Source organism: Accipiter gentilis, chromosome 30, assembly GCF_929443795.1.
Source record: "Accipiter gentilis chromosome 30, bAccGen1.1, whole genome shotgun sequence".
NCBI lineage: Eukaryota > Metazoa > Chordata > Aves > Accipitriformes > Accipitridae > Astur > Astur gentilis.
The window spans coordinates 725,796-750,116 of record NC_064909.1 but is presented as its reverse complement, the minus strand read 5'-3'; the positions used below and the strand labels follow the sequence as shown (position 1 = coordinate 750,116).

The window sequence follows — 24,321 nt, the reverse complement described above, 5'->3', positions numbered from 1 at the left end:
CTACAGTGACCCCTTCTGATTCATTCAAAGAAGCTCACATTGGTAGGTGAAAGAAAGTGAAGTCAATATTGCCATACAAAACCAGAGCTTCTGACACCTTAAAATCATCATACCTGCCCACTAGTACTGCTATTTATCATTTTCATTCCCAAGTCAAAAGGCATAAGTTCAAAACTGTCAGAATTTGCAGCTTATGCCACTTCCAAATTTTATTTAATAAACAACTTGTGTTTGTATAGATCCCCTATAAGAAGCCTATTCAAAAGTAGTCTGAATAATGGCATAGACTTATTCCTGTCCAGAATTCTGTCCTGTGTGCTTTGGCTTCTTCATGTGCTTTACAAGGAATTTTACCTTTCTTGCTAATTTGAAATACTAATCAACAAAGGTTCAAACAGAACTTAAAAATACCTTTTAACCTTAAGAGATGAATGTGCTGCAAAAATTCTCTACTAAAGGTGTATTATCTAACAAGGTACGTGTGAGTCTATATGCAGATTTTTGTGCAAGAACAGATTTTAACATATCTTTAAGACGTGAACGTATCTACAGCATATCATACAACACCGCAAAACCAGGCAGATTAACCAGCAGAGAAGATTAGGTCATGCAGTGATACATGCTGCTGCAGCACCATTCAGAATAATTGGACATCATTCACCAAAAGTGTCTAGTAATCCCCAAAACAATGTTTACACATCTCCCCCATCCCTTCCAACTGGAAAGATGACTTAATGTGTTGTAAATGATGCTAACAATAAAGCTATTAAAAAAAAGGGCAGGAGGGAAATATTTTTTTCTTTTTTCAAGACGTGAGATAGGTAAGAAATGAATGTAAGAGTAAAACAAATAGCTACCAAGATACCAACCAAGACCCTAAAGGCTTGTACATCGAGTACCTCAGAAAACAATTGCTCTCTGGATTTCAATATAATCCAGCTTGCTCCCCTAGTATTTTGGAGATTATTCTTCTTAAGAAGAACATCCAGCAATGGAAGGGCATAAAAGTGTGCTATCATCCAGCCTAGCAAAACTTCCAGAGCAGCTTATATGCACAGCTATTTTACAGTATAAAAATATTCTAGTCTGAACGTACCTTGTATTATTCTTCTTCTAGACAGCTCCATTCTTTCATATACTCTAATTATCTCTTCTCTCTCTTGTGCGGGGAATGCTCTGCATTGGCATTGTCAGCTTTCATTACACAACTCAAGGAACATTCAGTTTTACTGACATTTTCCATAAAACCAAACCAAACCAAACCCCAACAAGCTAATCAACAAGCTTTTGGAAGTAAGTGAGCTAAATTATTCTCCTGTTTCCCTTTCCCAGTTTTGCAAGATGTCATGGACATTGATTAAGTGCTAAGTAGTTCAGAATAACTTGGCTAGGAATCTTGTCATTCCTTCCTTCACAAGGGGAAAAGGGAGCAAGACACATTATGGTAAAGCTTTTTAACCAAATAGATGTATTTATTAAAACTCCACAAAATATAGCTTGAGGCAGTCATTTCTACCATTTCCACTCCAAGAAGAGTGGATGGGGAATGTTAACCTCTTAAGTGCTGACAGTTAGAAGTCTCTAAATATTATCTTAAAATTTGCCCTCTCAAGGCATTTCCATTCCATGTTTCTTCACAAACAGCACAGCTGCAAGATTCAAGAAAAACACAGCAGCAAAAAGTGTACGTATCTTAACAACTTATTTTTCTAATAATTTGCTATGGTCACTGTAACTTGCCTTTCAATATTTTCTTCTTTATATAGATCATCTATACTTACGACTACCAAAATGACCAATAACTTAATCAAAAAGAGGAAAAGAAAAGAGGTGGTATAAGACACCTTAGAATGTTTCTTCTAAACTGCCAATCTGTCCCTGGGACTGGACATGCACTTGGGACTTCTATCCTGCTTTTAAGTCAGTCATAATCTCAGGTTTCATGCTAGAAGCACACAGCTCTGTGACATCCGTGATGCTACATAAAAATTTATGTCTGGGACTCAGTATGCTTACAGGATGCTGCAGATTCATTTTGTATTTCTACTACTCGGTTTATGCTTAGGAGAAAAGAAGGGACCAAAGATGATTTTTTTTTTTTCCTTTTCTTCTCTTGCTCTATTTTGCTATCTACCATGAAGAGGGTCAAGCAATATGTATGAGCATGCATTACAGACAAAAAAGCTATTAGTGAAAAAAACTGTCCATGAAATGAATGGAAGATGTATGCAAAAGAAAGATGACACCATCTTAATCCTGTAGCAGCCACTGGACAGGTACGGTTAAAGATTCTGCAAGAATTCTTTAGACTGCAAGGCAAAGACTTTGTACTTCCAAGTTCAGTCACGTATAATCTGTGTTTCAAAGTGTCTTCTGTCTATGTTCTTGAAGATCATAAGCCTGGAAAGCTGCTTTAAGGAGCACACAAGAGATGTGGTTTTGCACTGTGGAGATTCCGCAAACAAACTGTCTTTTATCCCAATTTGTCCTAATTTCAAATTAACTGTCCTATTTATCTTACTACTTGCGCAGAAAGCTGTCAAACTATTTTTCCCTACATTAAATGTGACACAAATTTTGAACAGAGAATTTATATCACTTGAGGACAGAGCACATGCTGATTTTTTAGGGTGTTCAATCAACAATTCTTAAGGAGGTTCTACAATAAGACACTATTCTACTCCTTGAGTTTGAAACTAAGAATGATTCAGAAGAAACAGTTTCCTCCTGTTTCTTTGAAGGCAGTATTGGGAGTGGGAAAAATTAAGATATGGCACTCTGCTAGATTCAAGTCCTGCTTTTGCTCTAGTGGATACCAACTTCAAAGAAGCAGGGAGCATCTTCAGGAACAGAACTGAGGTTCAGGAAATTATTTCTGATTTTCAAAGAATCCTCAATGAATCAAAGTGATAAATACAGCATACCTGCTTTGTAATAGTGAACTGCAATTAAAAAAAAAGTTTGCTGTGAGTCAGGTCTTACTAAATACTGCAGGACTCAGTCAGGATCGTATCTCAGTTCTGCCATGTACCACAAAATAAGAGTGACTAAATCTTTTAGTTTGGATCAAATATTTTTTCTTGCTCTACAGAACACATGCACATAAGAGTAACTACTTCTACATCACAACTTCTTCACCCCTCTATGGATTCATGAGTTGAGGCCAACATCTATCGGAGACAGTCTAATGGAGCAACTTAGATACATGATTATTCCCACGGATACAGCATGCAATCAATACTTGCTTCTAAACTGCTTTATACCTCAGAAGTCACTGACCTACACATTTCATCTGTAGGCTCCCCTTCCAGCATTACACACCGTCCTCAATTTTTTGTCTAAGTTGCAATCCACAGCAGTCAGGCACAAGCAGTAGTTGTAACAGTACAAGTTGACTTACCAGCTAGCACAAATGGTGGGTTACCACTGTTGTGAAATGTCTATAGAACTGGGGTATGATCCCACATGAAGCACAAAGGCAAGAAAACATGGTTGAAGTTTAACAAAAGAATTTGCAAATAAACCATTTTACTCCAAACAACTTGTGGCATCAACAGCAGTGCCAGATAGAGAACACCAATGTACAACTAACTTGAGGGAGAGGAAAAGCTAGGTTCAAAATTAAAAGTTTAGACTTTAGGTAAGTGAAGAGAGTTTGCTTTTTTGAATAATCATGTGATCTTGCAATGATATATTCAGGAGAAATTAATATCACCACTACACTTGTAAAAGGAACATTCATGTTTGCAGGGCCGAGAACACACTGAAACAACACTGCACCTCCCATATCATTCCTAGTTTCACAAGGTTATATCCTGTAGGATGTGAGAGAATGAATCCAAAGAAGAGGATATGGAGTAAAAAAGCAGAATTATGCCAAAAAAGGCATCCTAGTGTCCAAGAGCAAGACACCTAATAAAGTGGAGGTAAAACATAATAATAGGTAACACTATTGCAAATGGTAGTACTCTTATAAAATTAGATTTTCCATAGGCTATACCAGACTATAAAGAAGTATTTGTTTCCTACCCAAAACATTTAGATTTGAGAGTAGTACGAAGTCTTAAAAAAAGTCTCCTGAGGAAGGGCAGGCGGATGACAGCTATCCTAGCATCAGTGCAGTGCCTTGTGCAAAGTGTTTGACATTTTCAAAAGAGCTAGATGAGTATTAATACTTCTAAAATTCTCTCTATACCCAGCCCACCTGAGCTAATACATTTCTCCCAGAAGCTGAGGATTTAATTAAAAGCCAAAGTGTATCCAGTAATTTAATGAAAACAGCAAGCAATATTGATTGATTCAATAATGTATGTGTATCAACTTGTTTAGCCCAATGAAAATGCAGGAAAGATGAGGCTACTAATAAAGAACTGGAATGAAAAATGAAAGGGTCTATACTAACGTACTGTATGTGTTGTATTAATTCTGTTCTCCTGGATCCTGCATGTATATTGACTTCAAATCATCACATGCTGAATATGATTCCAGGTTTCACTTTCAGTATATTTCCTGAATTATATTATTTAAGCCTTGGGTTTAAATAGCTTTCTAGAGGTTGCACCATATTGATCCACAGTCTGACAACAGCTAGGCTTGCTGGCCAAATCACTGGAGAGAAGCAGCTCTATTTCTTTGAAATCTAAATCAAATTTTTTTTATGTCTTTATCCCCTATTTATACCTCTGTCCAGGGTCTCTTAGATTACACATGCTGCTCCATGGAAGTCTTCTATTCTATTCCTGTAGCCTCTTGCAATCTACTTCGAGTAATTCTTCTAACCAAAGGGAAATAGAGCTCCATTCAAGAAGCTCTATTTATACCATAAAGAAAAACAAATGCTTTGAGCAATGTACACTTCCACCCTTCTCCCTTTTTTTGGGTGTGAACAACACCCAATGTTATACAACATTCCCTGCTCCTGCCTGTTCCGAATACGGCAGAACCCCCTGTACACCACTTATGCATGCATCTGAACAATTTTCAGAAACTCAGAAGTATTTACTGTGAATGCCTCACTAGGTAAACATTTTCATTTCAATACATACAAAGATATAGTTAAATAAATGTATTACTTTGAAAAACCTAGTGAAGAAAATACTATACCTTAGTGATTGGAATATCCATAAATACAGTTTTTCAGCTCTTGAAACTTTCCTCCAAGGCTAGAAATACTTAATATCAAAAGCCCCTGACACAGACTAGTAGTATTCTTTTTACTTTTGTGAAAACTGATGCACACTGATCTTTATGCCATTTCTTTAGAAGGCCCACAGCAACCTAGTGGAGAACTCTAGCAGAGAATCAGGTAGTCTCAAATCCCAGTACCTAGCTCTAACACTTTTTTATAACTTAGATATGGAATTTAAGACCATAGGTAGTATTTTCCTTTATGTAATATTTTATTTAGTTAGTTTGTAAGGGGAAAAAACCCTCTAGTTCCTGGAAAGAATCCCAACTTTTCAAGGCAAATTTTGACAATTCCTTTCAATATCCTTCTCCTCCCAGCTCTGATGCAGCAGTTGCTGTGATGTTTTCTCCCCACTTCTTCCTATGAAGAATTTAGATTTTCACCAACAAAATTCACTGGGCATCTTTCCTCCCTACCTAAGCCTTACTTTGTGGTCAGTTGAACTAGCTGGTAACGTTCCTTCAGGATCTGTCAGATGATTATAGCATATTTTTGGGCCTTCTGTGTTTACTTCAAATATCAAGCACATTAGTAAAATCAGTACTTATGTGCGTAGCTATTTGTTAACACATGGACAAAACTGATTCACTTTGAGGCGGACACTTTCTAGGCAGTATCTTTCCTTCTGAGAACAGACTGCTGCAGCCTGCTGCCAACCAACAGAAGCTTTCTAAGTGCACAGTCCTGATGAAGTTATATCATGTGCCTGTGAGACTGTGGATAAATAAGAACATGGTAAAGAAAGAATTTTGATTAGAAAAGGTAGAGCATTTCAACCTTCAAAAATGTTTCCTTTACCATCTGGCAGGTAGGTGGCTATTATCTTCATTCTTCTGATAAGAAAAAAATGAATCAAAAACTGAGCAAATTACTTACCTGAAAGTACCGAAAGAGATGCAATTAGAAATAAGGTAGCCTCAGCTAGAGTTTGCTGTTCAGGTTCACATGGCCATGTATCTCTTGTGCATACAAGACAATTAAAAATGGCATAATCTTTTACTTTATGCACATGCTTCTTTCTTCTGTAACCACAGTACAGGTATGTATGGAAGAAGAGACCTAATGTGGCACACCAACAAAATGCTTATTTTTGACTCATACTGTAGTTTCCATGCAAAAAACACCTGAAGGTTACATACTGAAGGACTTACTGCATCAGTAGTGTCAAAATAAAACCTCTTTTTTTTGTTTGTTTTCAAAAGGAACATGCTATCTTGTTTTATTTAAGGAGAACTCGAGGACTTAAGAGACCGACTGACCCATTTCAATTACATGTATTGATTGGGACTATAGAAAGGTAACTAACAGGCTCAGTATACATTACTAAATCAAGAGAGTTGCCTGTTGCGTGGTGGAAGAAATCAAAATCAGCACAAGCTGTAAGAAACCCACATTAGTTGAACAAGCTGGGGGAATATACTAGAGCCTTTTCAAACTGTATTTCATGATTCCCAATTATAAGGAGACCATGAACTCCATTTACACCTTTAAAGCTGTGGACAGCTTCTCTAAAGCCTAGACATTAAAGTGTTTTTCTGGGTCCTATCCTTGGAACCCATGATACACCAATTTGTCAACTGCTTTTAACTGTTTAATTTCCAGGATTTTCAGAATATGTATTACTCAGAGACCAACATTAGTTAACAGCTCCTATTCCCTATCAATTACATTGCAGTCTTGGGATAACATCTTTGTAAAATAAAACAAAACAAAAAACCCCTATGAGTTTGATTTCAAACTTCAATAGTTTTTCTTTCTTTTTTTTTTTTTTTAAATACTTGCAGTAATGTAAGCTAAGATGGCATTACTGGAATGGCTGACGCAAAAGTACTGTTCTGGGAGCAACTATCTTAGGAGAACAGTCAACAGAAGACATCTGAATATGGTACATCTTAAGTCCTGGCAGGAAGACTTGCCAGAATTATATTATGTTAACCAGTTACTAATAAGATCTATTTTTCCTTTAACACTTCTTATTGAACCGGTTGACTCAATCTCCAGAAGCAGTGCACATATTTAATTTTAATCAGTGGAAGTACATGTTATACCAATACATAATAACGTTCTTAAGCCACTTTGGTTTGTAACAGATAAAACTTATCCATCTAGAAAGTGAATTTACCAGTGCCATTAGAAATTCTTCTCCACAGAAAAAGGTTCCATGGAAATGGAACCATGATTTAATATTTTACTGTGTTTTAAGAGAAACTTTAGTTTCAATATATGTTGGACTACTTTTGTACAAAGATGAGAAAGTTGTCAAAGCTTTTTTTTGCTTATCTATTCAAGTTTATTTCTTTCTTCCTGTCCTTTTGAAGATAATTTCTAAATTAACTGAGTAAATCAAATCATTCCAAATTTATTCTTGCACAATCCGAACAAGTGCCTCATCTCCTGTGTTTATGAATGAGCAGCTCTGTTATACAAGTTAAGAATCTGCAGCTGTTTTTTTCCACCTGTTTTATTATTGAATAACAGTGAGACTTGCTGCCACAGTATCTGTAAAAAAGGTACAGTCCTCTGTGTGGACACATTTTACTTCTGATGGCTAACAGAAATCCTCAGTGCTTGATATGAGTCTGTTCTTTTCTTCCTCTTACCCATCTAATTAGCAGATGACCAAAACAGAAATAAAGCAACAGACACTTTTAAATAATCCCAAGAAAAAAATTCCACCAGGTTATTACAGATTTATATAGAACTAAATTAAAAACAGGGATGTGGAAATATAAGCATAGCAAAATACCAGAACTCTCTTTTTTGTACTTATTAACTATGCTTATGTGTTTGTGTGTGTATATATATATTCATGCATATATGTACATAATATGAGACAAGTTTCTGAAACTGTTTAGAAGGCAAGTTTGCCAAATATTTTTTAAAAGTTTTGTTCCTGTCCCTGCCAAGATTACAGATTTTTTACAACTTGTTTATAATGCTTTCTCATAATGGTTGGACATCCTTTAATCTGCATTTACTCATTAATGTTTTAAAGTCCTTTCCATTGTTAACATTTATGTGTGTGTGTGTGTGTGTGTATATATATATATATATGTATAATTTGCCAAGCACCGAATTATCTTTAGAATGCACCAGACTTAAGTCAGGAGTTGGTTTAGGATGTAGGATATTTTGTAAGAGATATAATGCCAGTTTGTTTTTAATATTGTTCTAGTGCAAGATAAACGTGTACCCCATGGGTTTATTCCCTCATCACCTTAAGGTCAGCTTTCCTTTGAGCTACTTTTTTTTTCAAATGCCTTCTCAAATTTGTAGGTTTTTCCCATGAATAACTTCCCTCACAATCACTGTTCACATACAAAGGAAGGTGGTCCACTGATACCTGTATAGAAATTAATCTGAAGACTTCACATGCATTTTTTGGACAAACGTTATTTGATGAGCTGTCTTAACTAAGTTTTTTCTCGTATTTTAATAATCAGAGTACCTCTGCTTCTGTCAGTGATTCCTTTCATCTACTTAATAGGCATTTATAATTGCCTGTCCCATTGCCCCTATTTTTTGTTTGTTTTCAATGTAGTTAAACATTGACTTACATGTTTTTTCCCCTCTAGGCAAGTAATACTAATATTACTGAAATAGTTTGTTGCTTTCCTCTGTATTTTATACTCTTTCACAGTCCAGTTTCTAATTTATCTTTCTTTCATTTTCCTATATGAATGAATTTGTCACCCGAGCCAACTATGCTATGCAACTTGTACATCTTGTACTACTATGGCCTCTTTTCTTAATTTTCTGTTCTTCCTGTTCTCTCCTCTAATCTAAGCAAAGAATGCAGAATCTTAAGTGTTTTTATGCATTAACCTTGCAAGAAACAAGCTACAAAGTTGTCAGATACAAATTGAATTATCAACTATTCAGACATGTTGATTTTCCATGTTGCTAAACTCTAGCAAGCAGCTTGCTGTGAAACTTTTTAGAACTAGAACCATTTTATTAAGACAATCTTACCCATTTTGATCACATCTTGATGAGGCATTTCACTAACTTCTAACAAAAATTTAACATGGCATTCATCCAGTTTGCATTAAAGTCACATTCAGCACCATCTCCAAGACACCCAGCGCACTGTATACTGCAAAGACTAAAATCTGTGTCCTCTTTCTAGAGACATACTTCAGTAGTTACATCTCTACCACAGTGAGCAGTGGACAATGATCTATAAAGTTATATCCACATAAAGTTCCTAACTAATTAGGAAGGAAAGTTATGCCCTTATAAAGGAGCAGTCTGTGGTGTGCTCCAACAAGGTGCTATGCCCTCATTCTACGTGCTTAGCACAGCAAGGCAGCATGCTAGCTAACCAGCAAAGCTATCATTTCCTGACTCAAAGTCGTAATGCCATAGAGGCCACTTGTGAATGTGCATCCCTTCAAATCAAGAAACAGACAAACACCAATCCTTGCCAACATCCCACAAATAAAAATTGCAAAACAACGCATTTTGCCTTCACCCATGCCTGAAGTTAGTAGTTACTAAAGTCTCCATCAAGAGCAGCACTGAATATGTAATCACTCAAGTCCGTCCACGTTCTGGGAAATTATAACTTGTTACAACACAATCTAGACCAGTAAAACCCCAAGAAAATCTTTTCTGTCCACACAGGCAAGAAATACTGCTAACAACTGTTTGATCAGATTGCACCACAACTGAGCAGTTATTTTTTAATACAGTCTGATCAAACTAGAAGGTTTCAGCATCTTCCCATCCTGTTAAGCATCTACTCTGGCCAAAGAACACAAAAAATTTGAGATTCCTATCTGAGAACTACACAAATAAATCAGCAACATCTCTCTAAGGCACTGCAGCTGGAATCTAAAGACAAGCTTACTTTCCAGGGCTCATTGTCTTGGCCACCCTATTAACTCCCCAGAGTTCTGGATAGGTGGAGCCTGAGCTGCAGATGTGTCCGCTAGGATGTGGCCTACAAATAGCAAACCATTCTACACAAAAGCTGCTGAAGAGCTAGTACACTGTACTAATTCTTCTTTAATTGCTGACTAGGACTGGATCTAACATGACAGAGGTGAAAGTCCTTTACTGATCATCTAGAATATCCTCGTACGTCTCGCACAATTCCAACAATACTAAAGACCACCGCAGACTTCTGTGTGTTGGCTTTATGCAGCAAGTGACACCAGAACTACTTTTTGCTGTGAAATTCTAAGCCTCTGCCATAAAATTAAGCTAAGCTTTCTGTGCAAATAATTTCTATGGCTTAGAAGTTTACAGCTCAGTATCTTTTAAAAACATACACAACTCTATTTAGTAGCGATATATCTCTAGTCAAGTAATTAAGACAAGACCCATATATTTGTAGTGTAATTTGCAAATAATCAAACTGCCTTTTTCCAAAATACATTTCCAGAACTCTGTGTTATATAGGTACTTTCACTCACAAATTTGCTGCCCCTAGTTTTAAAGCAAGTCTGTGATAACCACTTGCTTATCACATCACTGAACTGACAACTTAATTTTCAGATCAAGGATCATTGGCGATTGATTTCGGACTGCTTACACTTCCAGCAAAAATGCTACAATAGAATGTAACTTGAAGAAAACAATTCCTGTAATTCCTGATGATTTAACTGCTTACTAAACCTAATATTAAATAAATACATTATTTCAATACAATCGTTATCCATCATAAGACTCTAAACTATTAAAGGCCCACCCAAATCTAGAGAACATAGCTGTCTGGAAAACATGCCTAGTGTAACTGTCATCTAGAAATGTTTCACAGGAAGCTGGTTTTGTTCTAGTAGTGTTGATTTAAATGTTATCCAGTCAGAGAGGCATAAAATGAGAATGCATTTTAAAACTTCTCTTTCTCACCGAAGCTTGCAAAGTGCATCAGAAATTAACAATTCCTATCACTTCCCCCAGTTCGCTCTGTGAAAAGGCTCAGAACTCGTCTTACAAATTGCTCTTTTGAACATCAAAGGGAAGGCGAATTTGTCTGTGTGTGCTCTGGACGAGTTTGTAATTTATTGGAACTTTCAGAGGAGGCTTGGCAGCATGCTCATTTGACAGCCCCAGGGTACAGGATTCAGGGGAGCTCTGTGACTCTTCCCTTCTGAGTTCCTTCCTTGCCTTTAATTGGCACCTCATTAGAAATTAATGAAAATTACATCCTCTGTTCTTCCTGCTCCAGGAACAGAACACTACAAAAAGGCCCATCACAATTCATAACACATTCAATTTATATAGCAATGGCTCTTAAGCATTATTTATGAGATGCGAATTTCTTGTCAGCAGTTAATAACAGAATGAAAAAAGATCTTGAGAGTATGTGTGTATGAAAATAAACAAATCTTCCTACAGCTGAAAAATGTTGTGTTTGAATTTGAAGAACCCTTACTGGAACTCCCTTCTCACTAGTGAATGGTTTTTCTTCAGGGCAAAGCCCTGCAGCACTGTCAAATCCATCTAAAATTCCATGTAGTGTCAAGGGAACGAGCTCAGCAGCATCACCTTTCTCTGGGTAGGTCTTAGAGGAGACAGTAGAGCCAATGCAGCAGTTTCCCAAAGATCTCAGAATGTGGTATAAAGCCTTACTTAGGTGTAAAGCAGCAGCCCACTTTCTCTGGCCCTTTTTAAAAAAGTTGTGTCCCATTGGACAAGTCCCAGTTATGCTGGATTAATATCTGCAGGTATGTCTATATTAAAACATTGTCCAGTATGTATAGATTTTTCTTTCCACTGTGTCTCACAAAATCTCACTGGAAGAGTCGCCAGGACACATCAGCAAAAGAGGAGATGATTTCCAATAATTTTAACATTAATACAAGATGGTGTGTAACAGCAAACAGTAAAATTGCTGTTCTGTGGAGTCTTAAAGAGTTAATTTGGATTTTAACAGCAGCTTTAGAACATAGTATTTATGTGGCTAATCCTTTTTCCTTGCATCCAGGCAAACATATGCATTTGTCATTCTAAAGATCCTGTCTGCCTTTTTATTGATTCTGATCATCAGAATTTCTTTAATGTTTAAAGTTTATTTTTTTCCCCACCTTTTTTTCCCATTGCTTCAGTTAAGGATTAAGATGCCAATGAGTTTAATAGCAGTGGTCCAAAGTCCAGATCAAACAATGTTCTACCTTGACCATTACTTTCAAAGAATATACATGCTTACTTTACACCAGTTGATTATATTTCCAAAAGTTCCAGTTAAACATGCATCATTACCTGTGCTTCACATTATGACAAAAAGGATAACCTGATCACATATGGATTTAGAAAACATTTTAAATGAATGAGATTTTTAACATATTCACTCTGTTCCATTTCCCATCACTCACTCCCCAGGGTTTTTGATCTGGCTTGTCATTCATGACCTAAAGGCAACCTAATTTTACAGATAGTAAAACAAAGTTAGTGAGAATGGTTTCTAAGGCAGCTTCTTTGAAAGTGACAAAAGCTACATGCTGATGAGTATTGGTAAAGCAGTTCAGGTGATGTGAAGCTGAGATGATCCATGTTGCTCAGTGGTAGGGTTTTGTTTGCTTCTTATTAATATTACTATCAAAAGTAAGTAGTGCAGGCTATGCCTACTTTCACATAACGACAGCATTTCATTATAGATAACACAAGTACTGAATACAGTATTAATGAAGTATTATAGCTACACAGATAAACCAAAGATCTCCAGTCTTTTCAGCCATGTTGTAAACATGGAAGTAGACTCCTGCCTCCCACTCCTCTCATTAAATGTGTGGAATAGAAAAGTTTACTATTCATCCTTTAAACTATACAGGATGTAATATGTAATGTAGGAATGCAAATTTTCATTTCCTCACTTATTGCTGAGGAACTCAGAATTTTTTGTTTCATATTCACGTTTTTATTAACACATTTTATGAAGTTTAACAGAAGTATTTCCATAAAGCCGGATATATCCAGTAGAAACAATTTAAAGAATAATTCATGTAATGCTTATATTGCGACAATGTTGAATTATGGAACTATGTCAAGAAAACTTGAGAGGAACCAACTAGATATATTTGTCATCCAGTTTAAGGAAAAAAAGATGTCTTATTTTATAATTTTAAAAACATTACTAATCAACAGAAAGACTTTTAAGAAGTTGCTTTTGAGTTCATTGCCCTTACATAGCTCCAATTTTGCAGAATGCAGGAAAGATTAATGATATCACATAATCACTAAGTCATCTTTTCTCCAATTCTCCCTCAACTTGTAAAACTCTCATCCTCCCAGTATTAGGGAAGATTCTTCTATTTCAGTCAGGTACCTGTGAGCAGCCTCAGTCATTTGATATGTGACAGCAGCAGACCAAGAGCAGGAACTCCTGCCTCTACCGTGCTGAGCAGAAAGAGCCATAACAAACGGCGTCATTGATAGCGCTGCATTTGTTCAGTTTGATATAAATCTTACTGCAAGTATCCAGACACATGATTTCTGTAACACGAATTTCACCATTACAGCTTTTGACTTCATGTTTGGTGGCTTCACAGATAACGTACGTTAGCTCTATGGCAGTGCTCCACTATCTGAAACAAAGCCTGTCTCATGTCCAAAAGAGCAAAACACAACAGTGACCTCTAAAGGCTGAAGACAGATAGACGCTGAAGAAAGAAACAAAGGGTAACATGGAATCTTTGTGGATTTCTATTGCCTCTCTTCACTTGATATTTGGTATTCAATAAAGAATTCATTAACTGGGCCTTTGTAACTAGCTTAGCCAATCCTTTCTCTCCCCACTGCTGCGCAGAAGGATATGCCTTCATCCAGGAAACATTTTAATACAATATTCTACATTTCACAGGTGCAATTCATATTGTCTATGCAAATCCTTTGGAAATTATCCCCCTGCTGAGACACAATGAAGTAACTAAACAAACTTCTCCAAATGTATCAATACAAGCATGTTCAGAAAGCACAAGTGTAAGCTTTCAAGATCTGATTATATGAAAAAATAATTAACAGGTAAAACTACCATGTTCATTATCACTGGGTCTGACGAGCACATTTAAACCAGTTATGAACACCACTGTCGCATGAAGGAGAGAGCATCTCCTCTGGAATCTAGTCACATTAGTTATTATTTCAGAAAGATTATTTGCATGTAATATGAAACCCCAAATTAGCTGTCTGAATGAGATTATCATCCTCAATTCAATTAGCTGAAGAGTGTCATCAAATTCAGAAAAGCCAGGTTGGATGATTTTAAGTGTATGGTGAACAACAAGTTTTAACCCCCAACAGCTAACTGTGAGAATGAAAACATTTTCAGTTAGAGGTTTTTTTCGTTTTAACTTTTTAATAATAATGTAATTATAAAATGTGTAACGTAGATGCTGACCTATGTTCCTTTAAGCTCTGTAAAAAACTTGTCATCTTTGCATATTTACTGATGTTCTTTGTGTTTCTTCTCCTGTCAAGTGGGTATGATGCTATCCTGCCTTACAGGGACTTCTGAAGCTAAATTCATTAACATTTGAGATCTCTTGAGACAAGGCAGTACATCAAGGCCAAAGTTTTAAAGGGGAAATTAGACAGGAACTAATTATAACTTTTCGCTACCAGTCAAAGCTATAGCTTCTGTTTAAAGTATCTTTGAAAGATTAAAAAATGCAAGTGTTCTCTATTTCCACCTGTGTTACGGATCTGAGCACAGCTGCATTAGAAAGCCAGACACTACTGACAAACAGTACTCACCACAGCGACATGATCCCAGTTCCTGCTGTACTAGCTCCAGTTTTGTTTGGCACTGGAAGCATCGGCGTCTACTCTTCTGTTTGGATCGACTGGTTTCTTCAGGCCTGTCGTTACTGCCATCCAGTAGCCGTGGCCGCTTCACAGGAGAAGCCTCAGTCTCCGACTGTGAATCTGTTGTATTCACAACAAGTATTTTAGGAAAAATATTAGGACTTCGTTGCTGAGGCATCCCTTTGGGCAGATTGAAGGTATATTGCTTTCAGATGGGGTCACTACCAAGCAGCATGATACTTCCCGTTCTGTTGCATATACACATTTTCTTAACAATCAAAATGAGCATCAAGTAAAGGACAAATTATCTTTGTTCTCTAGAAGAACCCCTCCTGCTGGCAATACTGAATATAAAATGAACTGATTAGCTTCCTTCCAGCCATGGCTGGGTCATATAGATATACATGTAGAGTGCACACCATCCTAAACAATTGCAGGCTTCATCTGTCATCTCATTTAGTTTCTCCTGTGCACCTTCTTCATTCTCCCTGCACAAACTAACTGAAGTAGGCTGCTGACGAAAAACAACTGAATGCGTGTTCAAGCTATTTCCTCCCTGGGCAGGAGGGAGATTTTTAAGGCACAGCATGTAAATTATATCTCTTATGACTGAAGGAGGTACATGAAAGCACCATACCAAGCTTCCCTCTCTTTCTACATGGATAACAATTTAAATCTAAATTAGTATACACCAACATTACAACCCTGAACAGAATAAGCCTAACCTGTACATGCATGCTATAAATTCAAAGTGCTCAGCCATTTTAAAAGAATTTAGTCAGAATACTATTTGCATTAATAACTTTATGAATTTCAGCTTCAAAGAAAATAGTGTGTGGAAAGCCTTAAGAAGTTAAAGTTCAGGACAGTGTTACTTCAGGTAGGGTAGTGCCTTTTTGTTGTTTTTTTTTTTTTTTAAAGGGAGTGTATACTGACCAGGGCTTTGGAGTAGCGTATGAAATGCACATTACTAACTGGAACATGGGATGCCCAAGCCTTATTTTTTTGGCATGTCAGAGGTAGTGGATTTCAGCAGATCTGCCACACTGCAATCTGAGTCAGGTCAGGCTGGAAAAGACATTTTCCCTTCCCAGACCTGTGCATAGTGGAATCAGTTCTGTATTTCTTTTTAATAGAAGCTGCAAATAAATTTAATCCAAACTGTACTAAAAATTTAATTGCCTGTAATAGTGTTGCAAGGAAACTAACTGCTGAAAGCCATTACTGCAGTCAGTCAGCATTCTAGTGCAAGATGGTGATCAAGACAAAAACAAAGCATTAGTTCAGTTAAATCCATTTTGAAAGGACATTAATCCAAAAAAATGACAAGAGAACTATATCCTTTTGGCAGGATGATAGCCTGTTGAACATGGTTTTACCTTTATTTTAAGTTTCCATTGCATGGTGTCCTGTGCTTATGGAAAACATGTCTACTTTGTGTTAACTGTCCTGGATTAGCCAGGAAAAGATAACTGCCTGCCATGGCTAAAACATTGTCCATACCCTTGTTATTTCAATATCTTATCTGATCCACTGCTTATCAACATCATGACCTTCCTTGAGCAAATGTCTAATGAAGTCAGACTAGGAATACCTGTTAGCCTTTCCCGACAGGTATGCTCTATTAACTTTCCCTGGTTCCTCACATGCCGTATAAACTAACACCTTCTTCTTACCTGTGTTTCAGGCCTTGTCTCAGTGTTTCTCCCTTTGTTGGACTCCAACATTACAGCCATTACAAATACACAAGTTGCCTCACTTGGGTCTACTTTATTTCTGTCATACTGCTCTTAAGATATGCTGAAAATGTGCCCGGCTTTACAATAAGTACAAAGTCTCTTCATCTCACATTTCATACAAAAGTGAACTGCTTTCTGCACAGTATACAGGTGATAAGTTCTTATTAAGCTGCAATAGTTTTATCTGATGTGTGCCTTGATATAGCCTTCTTCTTGATCAATGTAATAGATTACAACTTACACCTTACAAAATACATCTATTAGGCCTAAACTAATATTCAGTACGTAATGTACTCCAACTCTGCATGCTTGGCTGTGCAGGAGTCTTGACAAGGAAAAGAAAGGAGTGCGTAATGCATTAATACAGTTATGGAACAACTAGTCCTGTCTTAAATCTCTGCAGAAGATGATCCAAGAGGAAGATCCTCTGAATGGACCACCCGACTCTCTGAATAGAGATCCCGACTCATACTCCAAGGCAACAGTCCTGTCATACGGACACTTGTTTTCAGAGTGCCTAGAGGAGTAGGCTAGCTTTCAACGTAGCAGGGTGCACCCTTCAACAGGCAGCTTATGTCTGTAACCTGGCTGACTCAGTAAAAACCTCTTCCAGCCCACCTTATTGCCAAAGATGGGGAACTACGTGATTTGTAGTTAATCACTACTCAGAGAAACAGATACATGGCTATTTTGAAATGGCTACCTCCCACACATCTTTGCTTCTGGAAGCATAAGCCATTCTGGTAGTTCTCAGAAGCAAATTTGGCATTCTGAATTAAGCCAATGGAAACCATAGTGGTCTGCTTATAATAAAGTCCAAATAAGGGATTCATGTTTATGAGTCAAACAGTGTCTAATCAGTTAATGAAGCCATGTGTCTTAATGAGAAAAATAGCTACCCCGAGTCAGGCTAGTAGTCCTGTAACTAAAATATTTAATTATACATTTCCTGTTAATTGGTAATAACTAACTGAATATTAACATAAGTTGGTTAAGATGATAGAAATGAAAATTTAGGTATCTCATCTTTTACAACGCATATCTTTTTGCCATAAATTAAACAGCGTTAACACTGAGGTAAACTTGGCCTGACGCTCAAGGACAGGACCAGCTATCTGATCACTGATTGCACAGCACCTTGAACAGGCAAGCCCAAGCTAATACTCATTACAAAACGGACCAATAGTACACATGCTTACATCTTCTCATGGGCAAGTACAAAGAGCGAGGAGAAAGCACAGATCAGAAATCAGAACTTTTGGATCCAGCCCTGCATGCATTTCTTCCAGACCATGTTGCCTTCCACGATACTGACACAAGCAATACAGGACACAAAATAGATCTTCCAGCACCTGCAATATTGCAACATTAAACTTCAGAGATCTGATAGCAAAAGGAAATTGTCACGCATAGCTTTACTATCCGGATTGCAGAAAAAAACCCCTAGGAACAGGGTGAAATACTGTAACTAGACTCAAGAGTAAATTCTCAGTGTGAACTATTAATAAAAAATGGCTACAGAGAAGAGGATTCTTTCAGCCAGTGACCGACAGTGACTTTCTTTAGAAGGATGGTTTGTGCAACAACAATTACTTCTTGCTTTGCTTTTAAGAAACATTTTCCACATGCAGCTTGCATTTTAGCATTACACCTAAACCAACAAATACCCAGTCTGAGGAGAAAAAAGAAAAGAATGCTTTCCTTTTACCTGCAGATGTCGAAAGTCATAAAACTTTTGTGTAAAAATGAAGAAAAACAATAGAGATGAGACATCCCCAAAATTTTACAAAGAAACTGCTCAGCAGAGTAACTGCCATTGAAACTCTCCCATCACAACTTAAATTCAGACTTAAGAAATAAGGATTCTTGTAATCTGTATCTGATAATGGAGATTCTTCTAATTGTGGTGACTCAAATATCAAACTCCTATTTGAAATGAGAAAACGAAGTAATTCAGCTGAGCAAGGCTGAAACTGGAAGCTTGTCTGGGAACAACAAGCAAAGTACTGTTCTTAAAAATTCTACTATGTCTTGGACAGAAACTCACATTTGTTCCTCACTGTCACTGTTCTCTCTTCATTACTCATGTTCTCCCCTCAAAATTTTCCAAATAAATGGTGTTATGACTGTCAGAGCTGAATCCCACTCTCTGACTCTCCTGCCATGGAGGAGTTTGCAGGCTGTATGCACATGGCTTCACTAACAATCATGATGGCTCTTCAATGGCATTTTGGGGAGAGGGTGGGAAGCTCTAAGCCCAGCAGAGATGTGGGATGAGAAAAGGTAACAGGAAAGGAAGAAGGAAGGAAGGAAGGGATGAGAGAGTAGGGGGATAAGAGGAAGAGGAGCCCTCCTCTGCTGCTGCTTACTTCAAGAATGAGATGATCTGTTTAATCTCTGGTTTGAAGACAGCTTTTGAGGCATTCAGGTTTTTTTTCTTTTCATAAAGAACCCATCACACTGACAGACTGACATTTATGATCTCAGCTGCCTGTGCAAACACCAGTAAGAGCGAATAATTAAATGAACCCTCAAACATCACTGCCATCTCCTCTGAAACTACTGTAAAAGGAGCTTGAGCTGTTAAAACCTCTGTCCATGAAGAAACTTGCATGGTCACTGACAATAACTACATGACAGGAATTAACTAAAGTTTGAGCAATATCTTGTTGCCAGTATCTAGGGCGGTTTTGTTTTTTTTTTCCCCCGTCATTATTTCATTTTTAGATGAGGGATTAATTCCCTGGCATGTTGACCATGCATTAGAAACTTAATCTAGATGAAACTGCCTCTTTATAAACCTTTCTTATCACATTTACCATAATCATCACTTAAAATCATCTCCTCTACTTCAAATGAACGTAAAATTAACATAGTTGTTCCAAAAGAGACAGAAATTCAAGATTAACATCTTATGAGCCAAGTTTGACAACTGCGACCACCTCAGTTCCTCCCTGTTGCTGTATAATGCTGTGGAAACAGTTATTTTGAAACTCTGATATTTACATCAGGATGAACATCTTGTCCTCTCACGCAATCATGACTGCATCTCAAAGCTGTGTCAGAAACCTAAGCACACACCTCTTTGGAAGCACAAGGTGGGTCCCCTGGCCACCAGTCACCCTCCCTAAAGCAACGTGTGCTGAAGTGGAGGGGCTGCCAGCCACAGCTACAGATTACTTCAGAGAGGGACACTGTGTTGCCTTGTGTCACACATGTACCCTCTCCAAGCATTAAGCTGCCTGTTTTCATAAAACCTGCATGTCAGATTATTGTTCAAGACCTTAATACCTTTGTGAAATTTGATTAAAATAATCCAAGTGATTCAGATGTTATTGCGGGACAAACTATGGGGGCCTTATTTCCTTAGGAAACCAGGCAGTTGCCCCCCACCCCCAGTGGTTTACGTGTGTCAACCTGATTTGTGTTTCTTATCATCAAACTTCAAAATGTAGCGCACTCTAGTTAAAATTTTTTATATATATATGTGTGTGTGTGTGTGAATTGAGTATTAATGCATATATTACTGCTGGCATATGATTTCAGGAAAATGTGGGAGGCATAACCATATGTAACCATATAATTCTAGTGACATTCCACTTACACATAAGAAAACACTTTTTTTACTGTAGGGGAGACCCAACACTGGCACAGGTTGCCCAGGGGGGGATGTGGAGGTGTCCATCCTCAGAGGTGCTCAAAACCTGACATCATGGCCTGCTCTAGGTGACCCTGTTCTTGTGCAAGGAGGTTGGACGAGATGATCTCCAGAGGCCCCTTCCACCCTCAGCCATTCTGTAATTCTAACATTCATGGATGGGGAAAAAAAAAATAATAATTTATATACCAATTCCTTCCTACCTCTCACATTTTTGTTTGTTTTCCTCTAAACCTGTATTGTCAGTACTATCACCCGTCAAAAAGGAAGTATACTGTGCTGCAGTGTAACTTAATGAGGCTATTAACTACCATCTCTAATGAAACAGAAGAGACTAATCTAGTGCTAGTAACCCAGATTAATTAAATGCATGTTGAAAATTGTATGACAAAGTGAACTACATAGGCTACTGCATGCATTTTAGCCAAGTTATAATTAGAAAAAGTGCGAAAATGTCTATTATCCTTTCTTGTCAATAAATTTCATAACTTCTAAATTAAGTGAAAAGCTAATTAGTTTTCATCTCATATTTAGGCTCCTATACTACATCTGTTTTATAGTTAAATTCTTGCATTACTCCCCTCTTTACTCTCTGATGTCAGCATGTCTTTAGTTAATGGAAATGTTCATTTATTTCCCAAACATTTTTACTTATATACCCAATTGATTCAAACAAGTACATATTTAAATGCATTCAGACACCTGTACTGTACAGTTCCTTTGATGGATTAACTTAGGGCACTTCAATTAGTTGAAACATTTCCTAAAGCAATGGCCACCCCTGTTGCTGCTGACTGAAAGAAGGGCCTTGTTTATTTAGAAAACTAGGTGAATGGGGTTCCTTTCCTGAATTACACCAATGGGCCAAGCCTGTAAATCTCCAGAGCCTACAACAGATGAGTCTGTGAAGAGACAACAGGCTGGACAGTTGTCGTGGTTTAACCCCAGCCAGCAACTAAGCACCATGCAGCCGCTCACTCACTCCCCTCCATCCAGTGGGATGGGGGAGAAAATCGGGAAAAAGAAGTAAAACTCGTGGGTTGAGATAAGAACAGTTTAATAGAACAGAAAAGAAGAAACTAATAATGATAATGATAACACTAATAAAATGACAACAGTAGTAATAAAAGGATTGGAATGTACGAATGATGCGCAGGGCAATTGCTCACCACCCGCCGACAGACACCCTGCCAGTCCCTGAGCGGTGATTCCCTGCCCCCCACTTCCCAGTTCCTAAACTAGATGGGACGTCCCATAGTATGGAATACACCGTTGGCCAGTTTGGGTCAGGTGCCCTGGTTGTGTCCTGTGCCAACTTCTTGTGCCCTGGCTGGGCATGAGAAGCTGAAAAATCCTTGACTTTAGTCTAAACACTACTTAGCAACAAGTGAAAACATCAGTGTTATCAACATTCTTCACATACTGAACTCAAAACATAGCACTGTACCAGCTACTAGGAAGACAGTTAACTCTATCCCAGCTGAAACCAGGACAACAGTCCTGCTGAGCACTTGGCCTGGTGCTTGCTGTCCATCTCCTGCTACAAGGGTAAACAGCTGAAGAATGGGTTTCAAAACAGCTGCTGACAGTAAAATCATACACAGATAGCGACTGCTAGTGTGTGCAGTCATGAGACCGAATTCCCGTCATCTTGATTACTGGGGGCAATTTATGCAGTATAGAAGTTTGATTCTATTCTAGGGATTTTAAGGGAAGCTGGTTTGGGTGGTGTTTTTTTGTTGTTTTTGTTTTGTTTTTTTTTTTTTTAATAGCTGACAAACAGCATCTCAAGCCCTTCATATATTCAGATTATTATAAAGAATGAACCTGGAAAAGGCTAGAAGAGAAAAAAGACCACAACACTAAACTCACTACTTTAAAAAAAAATATATTTTACAGGTGTCAATTTGAACTTATTTTCTCGTTATTAAATTACGTATTTTAGCAGCATAGGGTTAAGGTTGGGAGAGGGACAAAGGCAGATTCTGGTGACAGTTAAAGTTGGAGAACAAATGATATCATAAGTGGCCTGAACAATCAGAACAGGATTACCAAGTGAAGGAATAATGCACAAATACAGATAGCTAAATGGAACAACTGAAACACAAGAAGAAAGAAAAAAGCTGTAACATGGGAATATGCATGATGAAAAAGTTATGAAGGCAAATCATGAACATTCTGGTCACTCCACAGCACCTGAAGACTGCTTTCTAGTATTAAAATATGTATATTTACATATGTGAATATGTATGTGCAAACACATACAAATAAACTTACACTGGTTCTGATAAAAAGGGAATTTAAAAGCATTCAGCAATATCATAGTTTTGTTTTTGCTGACTTTAATGAGAGCCCTCTTATGCTTTGTGAAATTCTCAAATATTAGATTAACAAGAATAGATAATGCTATAAATATTGCATATTCGCTAGTCGGCTCAAGAGTGAATAAATAAGTGGTGCTGCTCTGCTTCAAAATCCTAGTAGCATATTCCAGTTATGTCCTCATCAATCAGATGGTATACAGTATTCAGGACAGTAATTCTTCAAACTAATGGCCTAAAACCAGTTCTATATAGAAACTACTTCTTCTGTTATTTTTCATTCATACACTTGAGTTTTTCTTAGTCCACCCTTCCCCCCACTGGTGTAATGAGGGTTTTCCAAGGCCAAGACACAGATTCAGAAGAGGAATTGCAAAGAACTGCCTGCTAGCAGTGAAAAAATATATATATTTTCAAAAATCTTTCAAAATTATTATTTGTCATTAACTGCAGAACCTCAGTGATGCCATTACCAACAGAAATCTTGCAATAAGAGACCATAATTCCAAGGACTGTAACTGATTAATGTTAAGGAAAAAAACTAAGAGCTCTTCTATTTTGCTAAAAATTTTACTGAACGCAGTAAGAGTAGGTTCTGAAATGTACAGCTAATCTATCTTCAAAATACACTTGGTTTTGATCCAGTTACTTTAAATAAAGCTTAAAATCAGTTTATATTTTGATTGTGTTTTTCTAGCAATTTTTGCAGGGAAAAAACGAACCAGCCCTGGCATAGAAGAGAATTTCTGTATACCCAATTGCTGTCTACAACACATCAGAAGTCAGACTGGTTTACTAGGCAGTTCTTACTGTTTTGAAAGGAGATATTTGGGAAGCATCTACACTAACCTGAACCAAAGACCACATCTACACAAAGGGAGAGGTAGAACAGATCAATGAAACTTGGAGGATGCAACAGTACATGCACTGTCCTGTATCTTACGTGAAGCTCTTTTTCAACCCTCTTTTGCCCCAAGACGTTGGTCTCGTTAGTTATTCTCTGAAATTTATGTTATGGAAAATAATTTGGAACAGGAATAGGAAAAAGAGGTAACTTGTTTGCACGACCATTCAGTGAACATACAAATATTTATAAAACCCTCACTTTGTAGGAAGATACACTTTCCCCTGTGTATACTCAACAGGCTTAAGCACACTTCCAAGAGACTCTAAATTACTTCCATATATTTTTAAGGACCTTATGAAAATTAATATCTAAATGGAAAACAGTGAAAACTTGTACTTAAAAGCTGTCTGATGCTCACTGAAATCATTAGTCAGAATAGAGGCCTTCAAGTCAGATGAAACCTTTGGGGTGCTGCCCTTCCATCAGAAAGTACAGCAGTAAGAGGATCATAGACTAGCTCCCTGCATGTTACATGTGTTTTAATTTAAGATAGTAAAAAAAAAAAAAAAAAAAAAGACAACTGTAAGTAGCTATATGTTTTAAAATGTATTTCAGACTAGTTATTTAATGCCGAACTTGTTTAAAAAAACCCCCAACAAACAAAAAAACCCCAACAACAACAAAACCTCCAGTGCAATAAAATAACAAATTTAAAACAATAAAAAGCTGTCTCATTTGCTAAAGCATATCAGTAGGAAAGTTGTCTGATCTGTACAGATCAGATCAAGGTGCTGACTGCAACACACTGAGGTAAAATC

The 24,321-nt window shown here is 37.3% G+C and overlaps 1 protein-coding gene across 2 annotated transcripts in view; it reads right to left on the bottom strand.

The window, feature by feature from the left end:
- ZFAND3 (zinc finger AN1-type containing 3) overlaps window positions 1–24,321 on the bottom strand; it is a 152,894-nt gene that overhangs the window by 13,276 nt on the left and 115,297 nt on the right. For both annotated transcript variants that reach the window (XM_049833818.1, XM_049833819.1), the window contains one exon: window positions 14,888–15,058. In XM_049833818.1, the coding sequence (XP_049689775.1) occupies window positions 14,888–15,058 (171 nt within the window). The remainder of the gene's footprint in view (window positions 1–14,887; window positions 15,059–24,321) is intronic.